Here is a 21,669-nt window from a genome sequence, read left to right as displayed (position 1 = left end):
TGTTCTCTGCTCCCGTCAGTGTTCTCACTAGATCAGCAGCAAGAACCATATTCAGTCTGTCTTGGGCTTGCTGGATGTGTGCTTTGAGTGAGCCTTATATTCCCATGACTCAGTCTTCATGTGGAAAGGGCAGGAGTGGTTATTGCTTCTCTGCCTCCTGGCCTGCCTGTAGCTTTCATGTGCTAGTGCTGCAGCTGTAGCTGGGCAGGGCTGAGAAGCAGTACAAATTAAAGCAGCAGTCCAGGTACAGCAGGTGTTTTTATTGCTAAGGAAGCTGAAGGCATAATATTAAAACTGTGGAGGAACAGCAGAACTTGTGGTCACTCTTTTCATAGGATCCACTCGTCCTTTAGTGAGGAGGCTGAGATTGGCAGGCTGGGGTTAGTTAGTTTTTCTGCATTTTTTTCCCTAGGGGGAGGAAGGCTGCAGAAGTTTACAGCTACAACTCAGAGCTGTTGGAGAAATATGGGCCTTTGTGACAGTTTTGGGCAGGCACCTGGTGCTGCCTTGTGTGGTTAGACAGGTGAATGACAAGGCACAAAAACTTTCTCTTGCAAAGCTGCTAGCTTAGCTTAGAGCCCTCCATGTGCTAACCCTGTGTGCTGAAAGCAGTGGTTTGCACAGCCTGTGGTGGCATTCCCACTTCAGCACAAAGCAAGAGTGGGGAGTGCTGGCTGCAGCGTGCCTTTATGTGGCAGTGCCCTGCATGAATGCTCTTTATAGGTGCCTGTAAGAGCCACACAGCTTGTCTTTTTTTTGTGGTTGAATTTCAGTAATTGCAAGCCCACAGTTTGTTCTTTCCCTCTTGAGTCTCTTCCCACTGTTCCTTCCTGCCCTCCTCCCTGCTATTTATCTTCTGCACTGTCTGTGAGCCTTCTCTGCTCAGCCCAGTTTCTCCTATTCTGTGTCAGTCTGTTTCTAACCTGCAGCTACTCCGTCTTTTCTCTTCCCTGCTCCCATTAGGATCTGTTTCAGGTACTGTCTCTCTCTCTCTCTCTTTTTTTTTTAAAGCCTCCTTATTCTCCTGTATCCCTCCCCTTCTCCACATTCAGCACGTCCACTCCTTCAGTCTGATGCATCAGTCATTGCTATCTGTCCTCCTTATACATCTCTCTCATGTGATGAAGTTTTGGGTTCTGCTTTCTTGGCCCTTACTCAGAGTAAATCCTCACTACACACAGCGTGGACCTGGGTCCCAGGAACCTTGAGAAAGCCCTGGGTGTTTTCCCAGGTCTGACAAGCAGGCAGTGGAGTAGCAGCACTCACAGTAAATGACTGCTTTCTTTATTTGCAGCCTGGTGTTGCTGGTCATTCTCAATATGATGCTGTTCTACAAACTGTGGATGTTGGAGTATACCACCCAGACACTCACAGCATGGCAGGGCTTGCGGCTACAGGAAAGGTACTGTCACACCACCTTTGTTTTTACATCTTCTTGCATGTTTCCTGCTGGTGTTAGAGACATCAAAGCTCAGGGCCACCTGGTAGATTGTTTCTCTTTTGCATATAATAGATGAAACATGTAATAGGTGAAGCAGGTAATTAGCTGAAGCTATGTGTTGGGAAAAAGCCCCTCCCTTTTCCTCTCCTTCCCTCCTCTCCCTCCCCTCCTTCCGTCTCTCTTTCTCTCCCTCTTCTCTCTCCTTCTCTTCCTCCCCCCCCCTTTCCCTCCATAGTTAAGTATAGCATTTAACTTACATGCTGTTTAATATTACAGCTAGCTCTATGCCCCTATACACACAACTCTGTTGTGTTTTAACTGCAGTTGCTGTGACCTACACCAAACCCACCTGCTGGGTCAGAAATAGTCTATGCTCACCCTGAGGCTCCCCTGCCCATTCCTTTGTATCCGTATGACTTACAGTTGGCAGGGACAGTGAGTGATCCCACATATAAGCATAATCAATGCTCTTCCTTTAGACAAAGAAAGCAACAGTTAGAAGTAGACTGCTATTTATTAGAGATTGAGAGTGCATCCATTTTTAAATTGCAGTAGCTTTTTGTTGTTATACTTGAAATGTCATTGCTTTATATCCACGTTTGGAGCTGCTTGAGCAGGACAGTTGCAAGCACTCAAACTCCTGGGAAGCTTGAGGACCTGGAAAGATCACCAGGACAGGTTGCTACTCACAACCAAGTGGCTGCAGCACACCGGGCAAGTAGGTGAAGCATGACTGGCTCAAGGTGAGGATAAATCTCTGCAAAACAAGGAGCATCCCTGAAGCAGTCAGCAATAGCAAATGAGCAGTGGGTGCTAAGTTAAGAGAAGAACCTCTGTTAAATTATAGCACTAGGAGAAAGAACAAACATATCTGAGAGGTTATAGCCATAGCAAGGCTATCCACTCAGTTTCCAGGGAGGACACATGAAAATCTCCACTACATCCTGTAAAGCTTAAGAGGTATAAGACAGGCAATAGCTAAGAGAGGAGGGATTCTAAGAGGTAAGTTGAAGACAAAGCAATGATTTAGTTGTTTTACAGACAAGCAAAGCCCAAGAGAATAAAGAAGAGACACCCAGCAGAAGACAAAAGCTTATCTACAAGCTTACCTACCTTTAGAAACCAGTGAGGCCCAAGACAAAGCAATAGAGTTAGATGAGGGCATACAAAAACAAAGTACCTCTCCAGGGAAAAGTGTGCAAAAAGGGCCCTGATATGCCCTGAAGTCTTCCTGCAACTGTCTTGACTCTGCTCCTCCTCACATCTTTATGCTCCATGGAGATTTATCCTCACCTTAGCCCAGGCAAACTCCACCTGCTATCCAGGCACACTGCTTGCACCTGCTTGAGCCCCTGAATTGCATCTCAGGGCAGCCAGTCCTGGGGATCTTCTTATCAGTAGCTTGAGTGCTTGCATCTGGAGGATTGATTAGGCCTGAAAAGAGGAGACAGTAATTAAGAGGTAAAGAATATCTGGCATTAAGACTCACACAGCAGGAAAAAAAAACACCCCCCAAAATATGGAAACTGTTCAGGATCACCTGTCCAGCTGTGTTACATTACATTCCCCATCAGTGTCATGGTGCTACGTCCTGCTGTACTCATCTCCCAGGCAGTGACAGCACACTGCCCCCCTGGCACGTAGGCATTTGGCTCCAACACACTACAGCTCTTCTGCAAAAGACATCTTTGCTCCTAATTACCACAGTTAAGGTAACAGTGATAGGCAAATGTTAAGAGAATTTACTTCTTTCAGGTGTGAGGATTTAACAGACACTGATGCTATCTACCACCCCTTCACCTGCTGGTCCACTTTGCTCATCCTTGCCTAAGTAGTTTCCCCAGATTCACTCCTGCTCCTATTCTGCTTGGCAGGTTACCCCAGTCACAGACAGAATGGGCCCAGTTACTAGAATCTCAGCAGAAGTATCACGATTCAGAGCTACAAAAATGGCGTGAGATCATCAAATCCTCTGTGATGCTTCTAGACCAGGTGAGACCACACATCCCAGCAGCACTGTGAGTAGACAGTCACCATGTCCTCCCAGACCATCACCTGCAATCCCTCAGCATTACATGGACCACTGCAGCCCAACAGGTGCATTGCCTCTGTCCCATCTCCCTTTAAGTCAGTCTTCTGACACTGGGTTGGGCAGGAAGTCCCAAGGGCTGTTCAGATGGGTTCTCTATCATCTCACAGGCATCCAGACAAGTCAAGGAGAACATCCTGCAAGGCCAAAGCCTTATATTAGACAACACAGCTTGTATCTAGTCTCTGGCATCTGAGAGGGTGCTATAAAGACCTTGGCACACTGTTTGCAATGCAGAATTTTTCTCCTTGACTCTGAGGTCGTTATGTAGCTTACAGGGACAAAGGCACAGGCCCTTCACAGCACAGATGCAGCCATTTTAGAACCCATTCCCTCAAGAACAGCTAAGACACCAGGCAGCTTGGAATGGTGTTCATAAATGAAAGAAGCTGCTGTTCCCTAAGGTGAGTGCCTGTTAGCCTGTGCATCACTCTGCTCGACCCTTATTTGTTAGCTCACTGGCTCCCATCTCCTGATTGCCCTGTTGGTTGCCCAGCCCTGCTACACAAGTCCCAAAAAACAGATGTTTATGGTATCAATACTTACATGGATGGAGGAGGCGCTGATGAGGAAGGAAATCCCAAAGTGCTGTCACCTTCAGGGTAGCACATTGGAGACGTTTCTTGTCTTGCAGATGAAGGATTCACTAATAAATCTCCAGAATGGCATCGGGTCCCAGGACTTCGGGTCAGATCCAGAGGAGAAACGGAAACGTTTCCACTAACAGGCAGGAATGCAGGAGGCCAGAGGACGGTGTGCAATATGTGTAAATAGGATATATAAATATATATATATATAAATATATATACAGAATATAAATATATATATTATATACAGATTTTAAGAGGAAAAAAAAAAAAAAAGCCTACATACCGAGAGGAAGGACTGACCTCCAACACTGGCTGAAATGGAGAGTCTCAGTGGTAGTGAGGGTGTGTGTGTGTGCGTGTGTGTGTGTGTATGGGAGGGCTGTGCTCTCCTGGCACTGAGGTGCACTTAGGGATGCACCCAAGTGTGCTACCCTGGGCCTGTTTGCACCACTGTTCTGTAATATTCCTGGCTGTTTGTCTGTCTGTTTCGTTTCTGTCGTTTCAAAGGGAAGCATCAGAGTGAATGCCCCTCCCCTCCCTGTGCATGAAGGTCCCTGACTGACGATCTGTATCTACACATATAAAGGGAACACTGTCAACTTTCTTACCTTGCTGGCTTCAGGGCAGAGAGGTTTTGGCAATCACCGTCGATCCCTTACAAAATGATCCCCCATTTGGAGAGGAGGCCTCCAGAGGAATTGCTGTAGGTCTGTGGAGAGCGGGTCTCCCTGGCAATCATCTTCTACGTCTCTTGGAGCAGAAATGCAATTTGCTGCCACGCTGGCCAGCCTGGTTCAGAGAGCAAAGCACAGAATGTAAATGAGCATGAAATGCTTTCTCCAAACACTTAGTTTGCCTCCTCCTGTAATTGATAGTGCATTAACAGCCAAGGAGAGGGCAGGGAGCAGGAGTATCTGCCCACATGGTGCTTGGAGGAAGGAGAGCCACACTGCAGAAAGCACACTTCCATTTCTTTTGACAGTGTCCCCTTTACTTTTGCTGTGGTTCTCTGCTTTCTGTGTGCTTGGGCCCCTGCCATTAAGCCATCCCTGTGCTGAAGATCTACATTGGTGCTGATAAGGGCTGCCTGTGGGACTTCTCACAACGGGGAGAGTGCCCCAACTCCAAAAGAAAACCAAAATGAGTATTTATATGTGAGCACTCCTTCCTGCCAAGCTGTGTGCTATTAGCACAACATGGAGTGGGAGAGCTAAGGAAGCAGCAGAACTGTTCTTGCTGTCCTGCTTGGTAGATTTACCTCTCATCCCTGGTCTGCGAGATCCTTTTGCTCATACCTCTTAGCTCTCATCTTTTCTTCTGAGCTATGTAGGAAACAAATTCTTTTCCTTCAGCGGTGACAGCAAAAAGGATATCTTTGCTTTTGATACTTACATGCCTGCATCTACAGCTGCAGGGCCTCCGTCAGCCTAGGAGAGATAAGGAAGGGCCCCAGGGAATAAAAAAGAAAAAGTCCAGCTAAGGAGTGTGGGATAGACATGGGTGATACCCACAGTGCAAGGTAGTGACTGGGATCTCTCCTAAGCTAGACAGCACTGCCTTGGCTCTCTAAGCAAGTCAGGTGGCAGACCTGCATTAAAAAAAATAGTATGCATTTTTACTTCTCCTAGGAATCTGGAGAAATGCCCTATTACTAGCTACATGAGGGGAGAGGGACTGTGCTCTGGGTAGGATGGGGGCTGCAGGAGTAAGCAATTAATAAATGCCTTCTCATCTTACCCAGCCCGGTAGGTTAGGTGATGTGCTCAAGTCTCCATCTTTGTCCAGAACCTCTGTTCAGAACCAGGCCATGTCCACCTCCTAGATGGCAGGGAGGAGTCAGCTGTGTGTTCCCCACAAGAAATGGTGCAGGTCTCATGTGTCTGTTGGTCTCTAGCTCTAATTGGCACTGAAAGAGCAGGGGACAAAGGTGAGTGTTTTTTGCATCTTCATACAGCAGGAACACAAATCCACACAGCTGGGGAAAACCCTCACAAGCTTCAGCATATGGAGCCCAACCAATGGCAAGGTACCACTGTTAGAAGTAACGTGCTGATTTCTCCCAGCCTGCCTAATAATTTAATGACCAAACACTAGACACAGTATGAGCTAGAGAAGAAGACTGACAAACAGGTTATTGAATGCACTTAAAAGACTGTGAAAGCAAGGTACAATTGGCAATGCCTCGAGAACTAGGGAGTAACTTGCATTTATGACTGTTTCATTTCATGCTGCTGACTACTGTGATGCTCCCTGACTTTTTCCAGGGATGCTGCTGAAATGGCTGCTATACAATGAATCTGAGCTGCTAGAGCCTGAGAAGGGCATCCTGCTGCTCTTCACCTTGGAACCAGGGGGCCCCAGTTCCCTGCTGCTGCCTTGCCACACTGGCTGAGATGCTCCTTCACCAGTTGCCAAAGCACAGAAAAATGCTTTGCAGCCCATCTTGCCCTCTTTTAGTATTTAATTCCATAGGGTAGGAAAAAATAAAGAGAGAGGAAGGCCTGTGTTTGCTGCCTAGCCAGAAAAGAAAACGCAAGAGAAAGAAACCTGGAATGGGGGTCTCGGCAGCATGGTCAGCAAACTTCTGTACGTACACAAACATAACCCAGCAGAGGACAGAAAGGGTCCAAAATAAATGCCAGTAGCTAGAGTTGCCTGCTTACCAAATCTGACATTCTCTTGCTAGTTATGGAGGCAAGAAATCCCTTTGCTCATTGGTGCATCCTCCTTTCTCTGCAGCATCTCCGCAGACCGCGGTGATTCTGGCTGTTCCCACTGGTACAGATTCCTTGGGCTTGGAGACAAATTAATGTTACACACAGGCAGCTGTTCATTAGCACTACTGTTCATTTTACCTGCAGATTAAACTGAGTTTAACATGTTTGACATAAATAATCTGTCCAGCAAGTGGAGCTGGTTTGGATGTGCTGAATTTTGGCAGCTACAAAAGAGACTGTCAAAGAAACATGGCTCCAGCCAAATGTGAGCATTCATGCCAACAGAGTGGCCTGATTTGTGCCAAGTAAGATGCTACCTAGCAGCAGGAGGGAGATGACGAAGCTCTACTTGCCAGTTTGTCTATGTCACCTGCTTCTGTAGGAGAATACATCACTAATCCTAGCTTGATAGGATTTTAATAAACACATACCTTTAAATGATTACCTAAAAGGAAATGTTTGGATTATGGCATCTGGGATGAGCTCAAGGTGGATTTGAGCACTTTCCCCATCAGACAGACCATTTGTTTCAGGAGCTCACCTGGATGTAGATGGGGACAGACTTCAGCCTGCTCATCCCCTCAGCACAAAACTATGTAGCCTACCCATATATGCTTTTTCCCACCTTCATAGGAGCCAGTAGAAAGTTCACAACTGGGAACACAGTGCCAGTACTCAAGATGAGACCTTTTGGATATGCTCTGCAATGATTTCTGTGACAGGTAGGCCTGCAATACACTAAAGCTGAGTAGAAGAAACATCTGCAAGCCTCATATTTTGGCTGCATGTAAGAAGTGCTACTCAGAAGTGCATATGTGCAGGCTGTGCTGAGTGCAGCCCTTCCTTGTCACATGGCCTTTATCCCTCTTCCTTTCCTGCTAGCTTTCCCTTCTCAGATCTGTATTTCAGAAGCACCTGTATAGAGGAGACAGAGCAGCCTGCAGCTTGTACCCCCCCCCCCCAGCACCAGGAAAGAGCTCCAGGCTCAGGTGGTTCTCTCCATACTACTCAAGAGTGGGAAAACTTTTGGGACTCTTCTTCCTCTTGGGTTCATTTACATAGAGTTGATTTACATCAAGTTAGAATGCGAGTTCACACGTATACAAACCCCTCTGTGAATGCTGGCCTCCAGGTCTATTGCAGTGACCTGGGAAGAGGCTCTGACCCCAGTAGGTATTCCTTCTTACCATGTGGCTAACTAACATGCTGAGTCCTACTCTGCTACCACTGTGAAGAGGCCATGCTCTTCTTCTCTGTAAGAACATCCCTAGCTGCATTCCCATGCTTGCTCCCAGGTGAGGTACGTACCAAACTAACCATTTTCCAGCATACAACCAGGCAGCTCTAAGTTTCCTTTTCCCAACCAGAACAGCAGGCTGATGACTTTCTAATTTAAAAGCTATAAATTTCTGGTTCCACAGAATGCTGAAAGTGGCACAGAGCTGAAGCTGCAGTGCTTGGTGCTCGCAGCACTGCTGGCTCGGGGCAGGAGGGGCAATTCTGTCATGTTTCTCAGGGCAGCTGGCAGAACTGTGTTGGCAAAACTTTGAGGTATGTGCTCACAGGGTCTGCTGCCATTGAGAGGTTTTGTGGTGGGGTCGTGTAGATTCTGGCTTGGTCTTTTCAGTCTCAGCACTAGTTTAAATATCCAGCAGGGGCTTGCTTAAAAACAATACTCAAAACAGAGACTCTTAAACCAAAGCACCCGAGGTAAGTAGCTTGCAAAACATTCGTGTCAGCGTAGTTGCTGAGGTGTAACTGTGCTGCCTTTTTGGCCCGTTCCCTCTGCCTGGCATGCTCTGATCTCTGTGCTTTGCACCCTCCCCTGCACGAGTCTCTTTGTGCCATAATACCTTTCTTTTTTAGATGTGCACACTGGCCAAATAATATCCTCATGTCTTTACTGACTGCCGACTGAGATTATTCCCTGACCTAGCCAGACAGCATGGGCTTCAACCTCTGCATGGATCCTGGTGTGCCATGCTTCCCTCTCCCACACCTTTCGCAGCACTTGCTATGGCTTTTCCCTCTCCCCACACACCTCTGCTGCCAGACAATCATTCCCTTTGTCATGGATGGACTGACCTGGTGCTGTCCCTGCTTGCCTTCCCTTGATGCTGTCTGTTTGCCCTTTAAGCGAATGTGTTTTGTTTGTTTCCTTATTTTATTTTTCAGTAGGGAAAAGACTTCCTTCTGTGGAAGGAGTGATATTTGCACATGGCTCAGGGAGGTAACCTCCTCTGGCCGTTTCTGTTACCTCACTCATGTAGGCCAATTCCATTGCTAACGTTAAATGGCCACCCTTCCCCAACCCAAACTCCAAGAATCGGTAGGGAATAAAACAAATGTGCAGCTCAGGTTCTACAGCTGCTTGGTCGTGTCTCAGTCTCGGCCCAAATTGCCCCAGCAGCATTAGGAGGTGGGAGAACGGCTGTTGCAAAACAGCTCTACCCAGCAAAGAGGTGGAGCCTGTGCCACACACGTGCATTCCAGTCTTTGCAAGCCCACTTCCCTTGAAATAGCACTTAGCAGAGCAGATACAGCAGCACTAACCTGGCTCTTGGCCCGACGAGCTCAGAGCAGAGGGAGGAGCAGCAGAATCATCGCAGCGTACATCTCTGACCACCAGGACTGGCACTGTGTGGCTGTGGCACCTCTGGGACGTCGTCACTCTCACAGCAGTTCATCTCATCACACGCTCCAGGGCTGGGTAAAGCTGCTAAACACCCTGGAGTGTGTTCTGCCCACCTGAGCCCCAGATCCTGCAACCCCCAATTGCTGCCCTAATGGCAGATGAATGAGGATCTCCTCATGTCAGCGAGGCGAGGGAACGGTCACACCGACACCCATGGGTGTGCGCTTCCCTTCTGGATATCAGCACCCGGGAAGCAGAGGCTGTTGGCCACAGCCTGCAGCAGTGATGTGAACTTCAGGGTGGGCCGGGGGAGGACCCGTGGTTTTGTTTTAGGAGTTGTTTAACTGTCATCAGGTTTGCGCTGTGCGCAAAACGCGAGAAAATGATGATGAAACTTACCTGCTAGAACCTAGGAACTGTAAAGGCTATGCAGCCAAAACTCCATGTAAGTAGCTAGAACAATGGAAGTACGGTATAAATTAAACAAAAAAGTCTATCAAACCACAGTGTGACTTGTGAGTGCTTTGTTCTTTTTATTGTCCTGCCTGCTTCTAGGCTTTTCTATCATTTCCAGATACACAGAGAAGGTCTCTTCAGATCCCAACCAGGACCGTGTCTCCCAGGACACAACCTGCCTTTAATGCTGCCCTTGAAATAAACCAACCTTTTTTTTTTCACCGTTGGAATCCTGAGCAAAATTTAGACACCATTTTCCCATCTAGGACAACACAGGGCAATAGTCAGATGCAGGAATTGGAAAAGTGAAAGATGTGTCCAAAAAAGCATCTAAAGAAGATGTGTGTAAAATAGCACAAGGTGCAGGACTACAGGACAGCCCTCCCTTACCACCCGAGGTAGCTCTCAACAAACTGTTTACTCCTTGTTTTTTGGTTTTCTTTTGGCACAACGTTGTACCATCAGAAGGTTATCAGCACTTCACAAGGGCTGGGAGGAACACGGCTGAAGTGGGAGAGGGGTTTAATGGCCTTACCTAAAAATCACCCTGGGTGTTAGTGCCATGATCAGCGACGGAAACTGCAGGGCCAGCTCCTCTGTTTCTGTGGATCTAGAGTTAGAATTATGCCCCCAAATGCCCTGAGGCCAGGCAAGATGGCCTAGGGAAAATGAAGACACCCAGCAGAATGAGAAGAGGAGGCATTTGGGGGTATTAAAGTTCAAGGTGCCCAGACTACAAGCGTGATTCAGCTGCAAAACGTGCTCAGGTTGCCAGACTCAGCTCTGTGAACTGCATTGTAACAGCTGGCTAAAGTTGAAACTTGCTCTTAAAAAAGGAATTTTGAACAACAGCCAGTTAGAAATCTGGCCTGGACCTGACTTACAAATGGAGACATTTCTATGGTTTTTAGCAACACAAACTGCAGCAGAACATAAGCAGGGGAAATCCCATATGTACAGAGCATGCCTTGAGATTCACAAGCACTTCAGAGTACTTAGAAGCAGTCGGTGTAGCAAAATTTGTCAGCTCTTGCAAGCAATAAAGGCTCCATTGCAGCAGGGATGTAACAACATCTCCCATACGAAAAAAACCCCCTCAATCTTTCCCCACTTCATCCTAAAGTACAACTTTACCCTGGTCAATATTTCTGCCTGTTTTTTTCCTCATAATCCTGGTGGTTGTGCCCAACTGATTTACACTCGAAGCCAGCAAACTAATTGCACTCTGCTTAAGCCACTAAGATTGAGAAGGTAAATTTGCATAGGTGCCATTGAATTTACAGGGTATTTCCTGTGCAGAAATGTGTCATTTACAATGAATACTGACTACTCAAATCGGTGACTAATCACAAAACAGAATTACTGCAGACTAGGGAAAAATAAGCATTTTCTTTCTATTCCTCTGGGTGGTGCTGCAATACAGTATAAGACGACCATCACAATTGCAAGGATTATTTTACAAAGCCGTGTCCCACTCAGAGGGCTATGCATCCCAGTTACTTTCCTTGCCTGTTCTTCCTTTCAGAGCATCCCCCAGAAATATGTTAAAGGCATACCTTGTCTTACTGGCTCCCCTGTGGTTGCTGAACACGGCTCCACAGGTTATTCCTATCACTGTGTCTCTGTATGCTGGAGGAGTAAACCTGCTGCACAAGGCAAATGGAAGGAACTAAGAATTTCAACTCTTGCTAAGTGAAAGGGATGGGACAGGGGATTCTTATACTTACGTTATGCAGCCTCCCAAATTAGGAGTACTTCATGATTTATATTCTCAGCTCCCTCCTTCAGAAGCAGGTGTGACCATAGCACAGGGACTCATCTTTCTACTACACATTTTTATCTGTTTGAATGCATTTTTTAGTTCTCATGCTACTCTGCATCTACCCTGGCAGCCCAAAGTCCAAAGGAACTTACTGAGCAACAACTACACTAATTAAACTCTTCCTGTTTAACACCTATAGTCACATCCTGGGCTGTGGTGGAACATCATCACCTTAAGATGAAGATATTCCCAGTCCTGCAGGTCAGAGTAACAATACACATACCCTTTATGTCTGCAATGGAGAACTAGCATATTTTGCAAATAAAGGTGGTGGTGATAGCAGCTAAGAAATGACATTAACAGTTACAAAGCCATTAACGTGATGATGGAACTGAAACTTGGGAAGGAGCCGTGCTGCCCACACCCCCTGTGCCCTTTGCTCAGCATGCTTCAAAAGGAGAGTCCTGTAACAAATGGGCTGGCAGCTCAGAATGGAGTCATGAGGCCAAAGTCAAGGCTGTACAGAGTCCAAGGCAAATGGAAGAGAATTTACACTTCCCCGTATTTCCTCCTGATGGCGCAGAGCTCCCCCTCAAACCTGGCTGGCATGACGTGATCCTTCTGTCTTCAGAGCCCCTGCAAGTGAGAGAATTCCCCATGGGGTGCAAGTCATTGGAATGTACTCAAGTAAGGGTCATGCCACAATCAGCACAATGCCTGAAGGGACACGAACGAGACTTCCAGGGATCTAGATTCCAGTCTTCTGCACACAAAGCCCTCCCACAGCAGCTGTTTCCTCTGGAGATAGTGTCAATCCTCCTGCACAGCTCCCTGTCTGCAGGGGACAGTCACTATTTCCAACTCCAGAGGATTAGGTAAAGGAGTAGTAATTAAATCACGGCCTGAATGCCACCATTCAGTGATACCTAAATTACTTCTGAGGTCACTATGGAAGCTCCAGACATGGGGCAAAACCTCCAGGAATCTCTCCTGTGCCATCTTTCCAGCACCACGCAATCCTAACCCACAGCAGTAAGGCTGAAGCGTGGACAGGCACAAGCAGCAATTCACTGCTCCCTCATCACTTACCTTGGTGCTGTGCACTCTGCAGATACCTCTCTGTTATTCCTCTACAGGCACGGCACAGTTTTCCTTGTTTTCTGATGGAATTGCAAGGTAGTCTGTCCTGCAGTTGGAAAAAAAGATGAAAGCATAACCTGAAGTGTGTAGCTCAAGTCCTTTCACTCTTTCAGAGATGTTGAATTCCCTGAAGGATCTCTAAGGTAACAAATATCATTCATAGAAGATCCTTGGCATAACCAGAAGCAGATGCTGAGCCTTACCTGCTGTAAAACCCTATGCATACAGCTTTTACATCACTGTTACTTAAGCTGAGAACGTAAAAAAAGATTGGAATGGGCCAGCGTAAAAACTGGAACATTGCTGCTCTGTCAACTGCCAGAATTACCCTCTTCTACTGCTTTATCACAGTATAGGCTATAGACTCGTGAGTCAGATCTCTAGAAGTGGGCCTTCCAGGAGAGCATTTCCACGTGGTTCAAATTGGGCCACCTTGGAATCCTGCCCACCTTGGCCACCCTCCCTACCATGTGCATCATCCCTCCCTTGCCAGTGCACTCTTTGGGTACTCCCGTCCAGTGCAATGATTTCACACAAAGCAAACCTCAGCTAGAAATGTGCAACAGCAAAGTTCAGCCTTCTTGCAATCTGACCTGGACTGAGACATCTGAAGGACCCCTCGTAGAACAGCTGACATCTGGAGAGATTTCACACTTACGCATTTTCCTGGGCAGCCTCCTCTGCCTTAGAGACTTTCCTGTAGCAATAGACCATTTCTATCAGTAGCCACAAGGTGAGGAAGACCAGCAGAATGTACATCATGATTTCAGAGATGACTGAGGTGAAGTCTTCTCCAGCTGTTAAGAAAATGAAATCGTCTCTGGTCATTTACATACAGCTGCTGGAGCACAGCAGCTCCATTCAGACCTTCCCACCCTCGTCTCCTCTTTCCTAACCCACTTTATCACACAGTCCCAACTGCCACTACTCTGTGAGGGGTCAAAAGACAAGAAACAGGTAAGGCTGCCAATAAAACACGCCAGCAGCAATTTCAGGGTATGTTTCCACTGGTAGCAAAGATGCATAGGCTTGCCTGTGTCTTGTGTTCTCTGCAACCTACACATTCATACAGACTGCTCACCATGAGCCTATCTCAGCTGCACATACCCTTTCCTTCACGTGTCTTACTTGCTGCAGTTGTTTGAGCATGCTGTGCCAACACTGATTTGGAGAGAGATCAAAACAGGCAGGGAAGAAAGGAAGGGAAGGCACAAAATAAAAAGATGGGGGTAAAACCTGTCCCACTCTGGAGTGGACAGCAGGATTTCTACAGCCAGGATCTCAGCACAGAACTGGGCAAAAACAAGAATAACAGTAAGACAGAAGAGCAGTACAAAGGAAAGGAGGATGCAAGAGACTGAAATCAAAATGGAGAATGAGTTCAGAGAGGGAGGGGGAGGAAGTGAGGAGGGAGCAGCTGTGGGCAGCCAGGCAAAATCTGTGCTGTAGCATCCCTGAGCCACCAGGGGAGAGGTGAGGGTTCCGACCAGATAAAGTGGAAACCTCTGCTTGACACGACTGTCTGGCAGCTCAGTCATCTCCCTCCTACAACGCAATAGAAATTCTGTCCCTGTGTAAAACACCCACGGCCAGTTAGGACACTACACAATTTCTGCCAGTCCTCCATACCCTCCTCCACCACGGTAAGGTGGATCAATCTGGAGCTTGTGAAGAGAGGCCGGTGAATCTCAAACTCAAACTCCCGGGTGATATTACAGGTGTAGATACCCGAATCATTCAAGGTGACATTTAACACAGTGATGGATACATCCTGCATGTCTTTACTTCCATTCCATTGTATCCGACCACTGAAGCGGCTTGGAAACTCGTGATTCATTTTCCTGTGCTCGTAGATCTGTGAAGGAACACGAAGGGATATTCTGATTAACAGCTGACTTCAATTTCAGACAACAACACAGCATATCCAAGGAACTCTGCTCTCCTCTGGCTGCATACTTCATTTTCTGGGATATGGCCTTCCTGGCATCAACATAATACTTTGTTATCCCTTACCTCACAATCTCAGCCTGCTTTACCAAAGAGAGAAAACTGAATTATTTCCATCATGGAAGTAAAAAAAACAGAGGCAGAGAACAGTAGAGAGACATATGGACAATGACACACACAAAAAAATCAGCAACTGAACTAAAATTAGGATGCTGTAGCCTTAGTGACTGGCCTGTCAGTCACTGGGTCATCTTCAGAAGGCACCACAGAAAACAACACAGCCAAGACAAAAAGTCCTTTTCTGTAAGCCCTGAGATAATCAGCTAACGTAGAGGTGTTGTAAAAGAAGGACAACAGTGTGAGAACAGCATCAGAAGCACAGACCTTGGGTGGCTTTCACAAGCCCGGGCAGTGGCAAGTTTCTGGCTGGCCACAGCCATCACACTGCCTGCCCAGCTCACCCTCATGGCCAACCTTTGGGCTGCTGCTAGCAGGTCTCACCCATCTCATTCCCTTGTATGGTTCCTTTCGTTCTCAGAGTAGGAGATTATTTGCTGTCTTGCCTAATCATGATGAAATGAAGGCACAGATCTAATTCTTCACGCTTGGATAAAATAGCTACTGAAACCTTATTCTCAGATTAACCATTCTTGTAAGGCTCCCATTTTAATTCACCCTGAAAACTAATTTTACCTTTTCCTGACAGGAATCCAAAAGCAACTCGCACAGATCCTCCCACAGTCAGCACACCATTGGCTTCTTTGTGGCAAAAAAGAATTAAGTTCTGTCCTACAGATTTAGCAGAGCCTGATTTAACCTCCAAAGAACAGTTTCAGAATTCAGAAGCATCCCAAGAAATAACAGTTGGCCAGTATGGCTGGTGTCATTCCATGCTTCTGTCTTTTCTTTCTCAATTCCCTTGTATACTGGATGACAGACATTTAAAGAAAGAAACTAGAAATTGACATTCATGTACATGCAACCCAAAATGTCTGAACTCACCAACAGACTCCAGCTTTTCCTGCCATGGGTACCTGCTGTGTGCTAATCAGCTCAGCTCATCAGCTCAGCAAGGAAAAGATGCTTTAGTTACTGCTCAGCAGCAGTGTTATAGAACCTTTAGGTAAAAATACTATACAAACTGAAGATCTAGGGTTTGCAGCTGAATTTAGCTACCAGCTCATCTCTCCTCCATGATATTAAAGCAGCCTGCTGGGCATTCCTACAGACTTTGAATGAAAACATGGCATAAACCTTGTCTTCATGTCTGGATCTCTTCATCACAGATCTGTGGCAAGACAAACTCACACTCTTCATATTAAATCTTTTGGCTTCTCCCATGAGTTCTCTGGACCAACAACATGGCCCACCAAAGCAAGGGCTCAGCTACCCAAACATACATACGGGTTCATCTTTGCCACCCTCCGGCCTGTAGAACCATTCCACCACTGTGCTGGCTGTGACCTCTTCCCTCTTCATGCAGGAGATGCAGAGCAGCTTCATGTCTGTCCCCTGGACTGCCTCTGTCTCTGATGGAACTTCAACACATACTGCAGAACAAAAACCAGCTAGGAAAAAAGCAGTGGAAGAAAAGTGAGCAAAGATATGGGAGAGAAACACAGAGACAGCACTTATCCATGCACATAGTGGAAAACCCTTTGATTCATTACTAGCACCCTCTGCTTCTCTTCCTTCTCTGAGATATAAACAGTGCTTCATAATTAACAGAAGGTGATCAATTCACACAGCTTCACCTCTCCAGCATCTGCTTTGTTACAACTTTTAATTTTTCCCCTAGTAATTGATGCTGTTTTGAAGGCATGGCTCATTCTTTCTCCCACATGCTGAGCATGCTCCCGTTCCAGCAGCAATTAGAGGCTGGAATGAGAGAAAGCCCAGAATTCAAGCATGGAGGCACAGCTCGCTCTTTGTGCGAGTTGAAAGGTGGATGTTTTCATCTGGCAGCCCGCTCAAAATAAAGGGTTAAGATTCTCCATGCTTCCTGTTTCTAGGTTTCGTAAGCAGTCCTGGAAATCAAGGGCTTGGACCTGAGTGCATTTGGCAGCTGGGGGAGTTATTGATTTTACGTGCACTCCGCTTTAGAACGCTTCCAATCAGATTTGTGCAAACATGGGCAGCTATAAAATACAGTTCTCTCAAACGAGACAAAAATCACAGTCTGTGAAGGCAAATGCTTGATATGAAACCCAATGCTCCAGCGCGACATCTCAAGACTAAATCTCTGCTGACATTTGTCCCCTGGGCTAAACAATGCTGGGTTCCGTCTGTCCCACCCTGTCTCTGAGTGCAGCTCAGTGGAGATGCTGACTTTGCTGCTGCTCCCTCCTCCCCAAGCCTCTGAGATTCCATTAACCCTCACTCTCATGCCCTGTATTTTCCTGGGACCTATCCTGGAAACGGTTCCTTTTCTCCCACATCGCCTCTATGGATAGCAACAGTTTTCAGGGAGAAATAAAGAAACGACTACTGGCTCGTGCTCTACTCCAGTTACATTAAACACACACATGCAAACAGAGCTGTAGGTATCCATGCACGTTAAACCGAGCTGTGTTAGCAAAACTAACGGCGTATCTTCCGACTGCAGATAAAATGGCAATAAAACCCAAACGTTTCCTTCAGGTTACGCTGCCCGCACAGAAAAGCAGCGCTGCATATGGGTTCATGTGGCCTCTCTGTGGAAACTGCACATTAAATTACACTGCAAATTTTACAACAAAAGCAAACAGGAAACAGCGAGGAACTTGCAGGCGTGTGCAAGCGCACGCTTTCTGCCAGAAGTCCGCTCAGCAATGTTACATTTCTCTGCTCATATTAATTCCACTAGGTTGCTATTAACTCCGCACCGATGTTATTTCCTTCTGTTCTCACAAACAAAACAAAAAGCCGCTCCAAAGCTTTTGTGACAGCCTGAAAGGAACCCCGTGAGAAAAGAGCATCCTACGAGCGCGCAGCGTGGGGAGAAAGAACCCTCCTAAACACAACAGGCAATGGAAGCACTTACCCCAAACGACCAAAGCGGCCGAAGAAGCGCAGAGCAGCCTCGGCAGCGCAGCCATTGTTCCGAGCGAGGAGCTCATCATCCCTCGGGCTCAGCTCCTCCCGTACAACGCAACAGGATGCTCCGAGGATCCGCGCTCCGGCGGCAGCACCACGGACAGGGCCGGGGCGAGGCGGGGCGGCTCCGGGAGCAGCAGGTGGCTGCGGGAGAAAGCGAGCCGCGCTCCGCCGGCTCTCGGCAACCCCACGGTCGGCAACGGCTGCGCGGAGCTCAGCCTCGCCCGGGCGGGGGGCCCGGCTCACGGCAGGCATGCGCGGGCCCTCCCTCACCGCCGGCCCCAACCCCAACGCGGGGCTCCTCCCGGTTGTGGAGATGCAGCTCGAGGTTTCCTTGCTGGGTTCTGTTGGAGTCAGGGGAGGGGGCCGTGCTCTTTTTCCCTTTTGGCTGGAGAGGGGTTATTAGCATCGTTTATCTGTCTCGGAAATAAAGCCAGATAAAGAGCAGGGGGAGAGTTATCCGTGCGAGGTCACCGGGAGGGCTTCGCCTGTAATGAGTTTAATACTAGCATTTGTATGGCTCTGAAGGTCACGTCTGGAAATACTGGGAAATCCTCTCCTCGTGTTCCAGTCCGACTCCCAGGAGCTCAGTGCCAGCAGCAGGCTGGGCTTTCTCTGCTTGGACTGGAGCCACAGCACCCAGAAAGGCTCCAACTCTGAAGGTCACAGTGGGCAGAGAGGGAGAAACGAAGCGCTCGTTAAATGGGCTCCCTCTTCACAAAGCATCTGTGCTGATGGCAGCTCAATGCACAGCGCAATCTATTGAATGAAACCTGGCCAATTCCATCAGACAATGACATGGGAGCAACTCCCTGTGCCAAAACCCAGACGTGCGTGTTGGACAGATGAGAACCACCCAACAGAAAACAGCAGCCATCTGAAAGCATTGGCTTCAGCCCTCTGGCTGGATGTGGGCTCCCCAGCAGGGCACTACACTGCTGAGTCTGGACCTTCCCAGCTCTGCAGCTTGGTCCTGAGGGCACATACATGCAATCTGGTCCCTACGCTGCATAAGCAAAGCACAGAACAAAGACAGTGAATGCCCTTCCTAAACATCATCCAACTGTTTGTAGCAGAGGCTGTGACCCCTGAAACCTTTGCAGCCCTGAAATATTGCAGCAGTGGCTGACCAAAGCCATGGCAGCTTCTATCTCCTCTGCCCGTGGGGTTCTCCAGCTTTATCCACCATGCTACCATCAAACTTCCCAAAGAAGACACCTATATATCTCCAGGAGCCAGGAGCAGAGACCAGATGTCAGCAACACCCTTCCACTTTCTCCCTTAAAAGCCATCCGTCGTGAATGTCTGAATCAGAATATTTAACTTTTCCCTGAAGGAAGCAAAAATAGCACCCCCAATACCCAGAGATGATAATACATAAAGCCACATGCTCACCTCCCATTGCCCCTCACTGTTTCCATAACTCAACAAAAGGAAAGGCAGGCTTAGCTACAGGATTTGCTCCTAGCTTTTCCGGAACAATCCAGCCTGAGTGCTGGTGAAGGGTATTTTTATAGCCACAGGAAGCACTGAACAATGTTCACAGCCATCTCATTTGACAAGCACCTGTTTCATGAAGTGCAGTGGAAATCACATCTGTTCCCGGGCAGCCAGGTGCACTGCCAGGAGCTGCAGGTCACGGATCAGCAGAGCTGCATTGTGCTGTGCTGCTCTACTTACATCTATTCCGGAGAGCACTGCCAGGATTGGCAGAGAGGGTCCAAGTCTATAGGATTACAAGGATGCAGCAGCTCTATGATTTGCTCAGCAGCCACTAATTGACCCTTCATCCTCAGCACAGTCTCGCTCAGGTGTCTTGGTGCTCTTCCTCTTCTCCTTTAACCCCAGGCACTCCAGAAGTCATCTGACAACCAATTGAAATGACAGTAACAAACAAACATCCTTCAGCAGTAATGAGTTTTCCCTCAGGATCATTTATGTACCAATCTGAAGCACTGCACACAGTACTCATCCTGGTCAGACTGGAGTTCTAATTACTATTTAAAAATGGGAAATGTGGCCCAGGGGTGAAGAAAATCGCTGGTGAAACCGGGCTTGGGTTTTGGTGGACTGTAACATGATAAGGCACAGGGCAGAGAAGCAAGCAGACATCACATCCTCTCCCCCTCTAGAACACACTTCGACATGCACTACAGACAAAGCATTCTCATAGAATAGCCTGGGATGAAAAGGAGCACAGTGCTCATCCAGTTTCAACCCCCTGCTACGTGCAGGGTCGCCAACCACCAGACCAGGCTGCCCAGAGCCACATCCAGCCTGGCCCTGAATGCGTGCAGAGATGGGGCAAAGATGATTTGCAGCGCTTGCTCTTGGTCCAGAACGTGTTCCCTGACTATTTGGGTATGCTGTGTGTTTTCAGAATGAAAGGGTGAGATCCTTTAATTCTTGCTCTGAGCTGGACTTGGCTGGGAAGCACACCAACATCTCCACGTGCCTGTTTTGAACAGATGATAAATGCTGCCCAGACCCCTTCAGAAAACCTTGCAAATAAACGAGATGTCGTACCGAAAGCTTCTTTGCTGCGTGAGAGATGGAGAGCACATATTCTTCATAACCCACCCACTCTAAGGATGCACAGCCTCTCCTCCTTGCTCTGATGCCTGCAGGGAGCAGGCTGGAGCAGAGGCACAGCCCATAGGGCGAAGGATGTTCAGTGCCACAAAGCCCTCGGCCATTTTAGCACTTCAGGGGATGTGGTGAAGGGGAATGAATGTTGAGAAATCTTGAGAGCTGCAAGAAGCAGCCCAACTTATCATGCAGGGGTTGCTATGGCAACCCACCCAGTTAATGCTTCACCAGCAAAAAGAAAAGAAAAAGGGGGAAAAAAAAGGCTGGTACTTCTGCACAGGCACAACAGGACGAGGAGATAAAAAAATAAATTCAGCACCCCCACCCCCATTAATCCCTCAATCTTCTGGTCTCTGAGCCAGGCTATGGGAGTGGGAGCACAGAACCTGCATCTCTGGCCTGCACGTGACAGCCCCATCTCAGCAGTCCCTCTGTCACTGCAATAATCATGCCAGCTCACTTCAGCACAACTGTCCTCTTCGCTGTGCAGCTAAACATCAGCAAAGCTTGTTCCTTGCCCCTTTCCTGTCCATCAGGAGCCAACACAGACCCACTGCTGGCACCAATTTCTCCTTGCCATCCCAGCCTCAAGACAGCCAAAGCAGTGCAACAACAGACTGTGCATGTTCTCACTTTACTACTGCTCCCAGAGCTTCAACTAGCTCTGCTCGTGGCTGAAGAAGAGACCTCCAAGGCCCCTGGATGGGCGATATTCGGACCTCTTAACTCCAACTGCTCTCCCTTTCTGTTTTCAATGACAACACACAAAGCATCCCTATGCCATCCTTATCTCCCAGAGAAAACAGTCTGCTCAATATGCCTCCTTAGTTCTTAGAATTCTTTTCCTTTCAGATCTACAAAGAGGGAGATCTGAACAAGAGGGCTCAGGCCAGCCATCTGTGAGCCCTCAGTGCCTTTCATAGCGGTGCTCTCTCAGATAAATACTTCCTCCAACACAGAAGAGCACTGCATAAGCCCAGGCCTGTGCACACACACAGCCTGTGTACTTGGATCCCTTTAAGCAGCAGGTGTGCTGTGAAGGCTGGGTTAAAAACTGCCCCGTGTTTGAGAAATTGGCACTGAGATTCATTCATCCACATTGCTACCACTTTGTGGTCAGTTAAGCCCTGGTGCCACTGCAGGTACATTTGAGATATTGTTTTCTGAGCCTCAGCACCAAGAAGATCAAGCAGTGTATAAGCATTTAGGCAAGCCTTTGCGTGCTGTA

General features: G+C 47.7%; 2 protein-coding genes and 2 long non-coding RNA genes across 16 annotated transcripts in view; 1 reads left to right on the top strand and 3 right to left on the bottom strand.

The window, feature by feature from the left end:
• GRAMD1B (GRAM domain containing 1B) overlaps nt 1-7,730 on the top strand; it is a 73,680-nt gene extending 65,950 nt beyond the window's left edge. For all 6 annotated transcript variants that reach the window (XM_042882436.1, XM_042882432.1, XM_042882434.1 and 3 more), the window contains 3 exons: nt 1,295-1,402; nt 3,316-3,433; nt 4,165-7,730. In XM_042882436.1, the coding sequence (XP_042738370.1) occupies nt 1,295-1,402; nt 3,316-3,433; nt 4,165-4,254 (316 nt within the window). In that variant the 3' untranslated portion in view covers nt 4,255-7,730. The remainder of the gene's footprint in view (nt 1-1,294; nt 1,403-3,315; nt 3,434-4,164) is intronic.
• LOC122186066 lies at nt 1,937-7,728 on the bottom strand. 3 transcript variants are annotated; one of them, XR_006181043.1, is made up of 7 exons: nt 6,784-7,728; nt 5,858-6,026; nt 4,729-4,909; nt 4,077-4,250; nt 3,497-3,667; nt 2,622-2,875; nt 1,937-2,198 (listed from the first exon to the last, which is right to left on the bottom strand). It is a non-coding gene; the product is annotated as an uncharacterized LOC122186066 (long non-coding RNA). The 3 variants fall into 3 exon arrangements; XR_006181044.1 differs by having other exon boundaries at nt 2,735-2,875; XR_006181042.1 differs by having other exon boundaries at nt 1,937-2,875.
• A 2,253-nt stretch (nt 7,731-9,983) lies between the features above and the next one.
• SCN3B (sodium voltage-gated channel beta subunit 3) lies at nt 9,984-17,941 on the bottom strand. Its single transcript, XM_042882437.1, has 6 exons — nt 17,800-17,941; nt 16,182-16,345; nt 14,460-14,685; nt 13,489-13,627; nt 12,780-12,876; nt 9,984-12,326 (listed from the first exon to the last, which is right to left on the bottom strand). The coding sequence occupies exons 1-5, from the start codon at nt 17,876-17,878 to the stop codon at nt 12,813-12,815; spliced, it is 672 nt and encodes a 223-aa protein (XP_042738371.1). The 5' UTR covers nt 17,879-17,941; the 3' UTR covers nt 9,984-12,326; nt 12,780-12,812.
• A 168-nt stretch (nt 17,942-18,109) lies between these two features.
• LOC122186067 overlaps nt 18,110-21,669 on the bottom strand; it is a 51,940-nt gene continuing 48,380 nt past the window's right edge. For 5 of the 6 annotated variants that reach the window (XR_006181046.1, XR_006181048.1, XR_006181047.1 and 2 more), the window contains one exon: nt 18,110-19,716. This is a non-coding gene — a long non-coding RNA (uncharacterized LOC122186067). The remainder of the gene's footprint in view (nt 19,717-21,669) is intronic. The other variant, XR_006181050.1, reaches the window with a different exon arrangement.

This window comes from Lagopus leucura, unplaced genomic scaffold (genome assembly GCF_019238085.1).
Source record: "Lagopus leucura isolate 7727_CA_CO unplaced genomic scaffold, USGS_WTPT01 Super-Scaffold_100034, whole genome shotgun sequence".
NCBI lineage: Eukaryota > Metazoa > Chordata > Aves > Galliformes > Phasianidae > Lagopus > Lagopus leucura.
The sequence above is the reverse complement of the archived record's forward strand: the minus strand, read 5'-3'. Positions and strand labels throughout refer to the sequence as shown.

Coding starts and splice junctions, on each gene's coding strand:
- SCN3B (XM_042882437.1), bottom strand. CDS start 17,878: ATGATGAGCTCCTCGCTCGGAACAATGGCTGCGCTGCCGAGGCTGCTC. Junction 16,346..17,799: donor GGCCGCTTTGGTCGTTTGGG/GTAAGTGCTTCC, acceptor CTTTTTTCCTAG/CTGGTTTTTGTTCTGCAGTA. Junction 14,686..16,181: donor AGGGTGGCAAAGATGAACCC/GTATGTATGTTT, acceptor GTTCCTTCACAG/ATCTACGAGCACAGGAAAAT.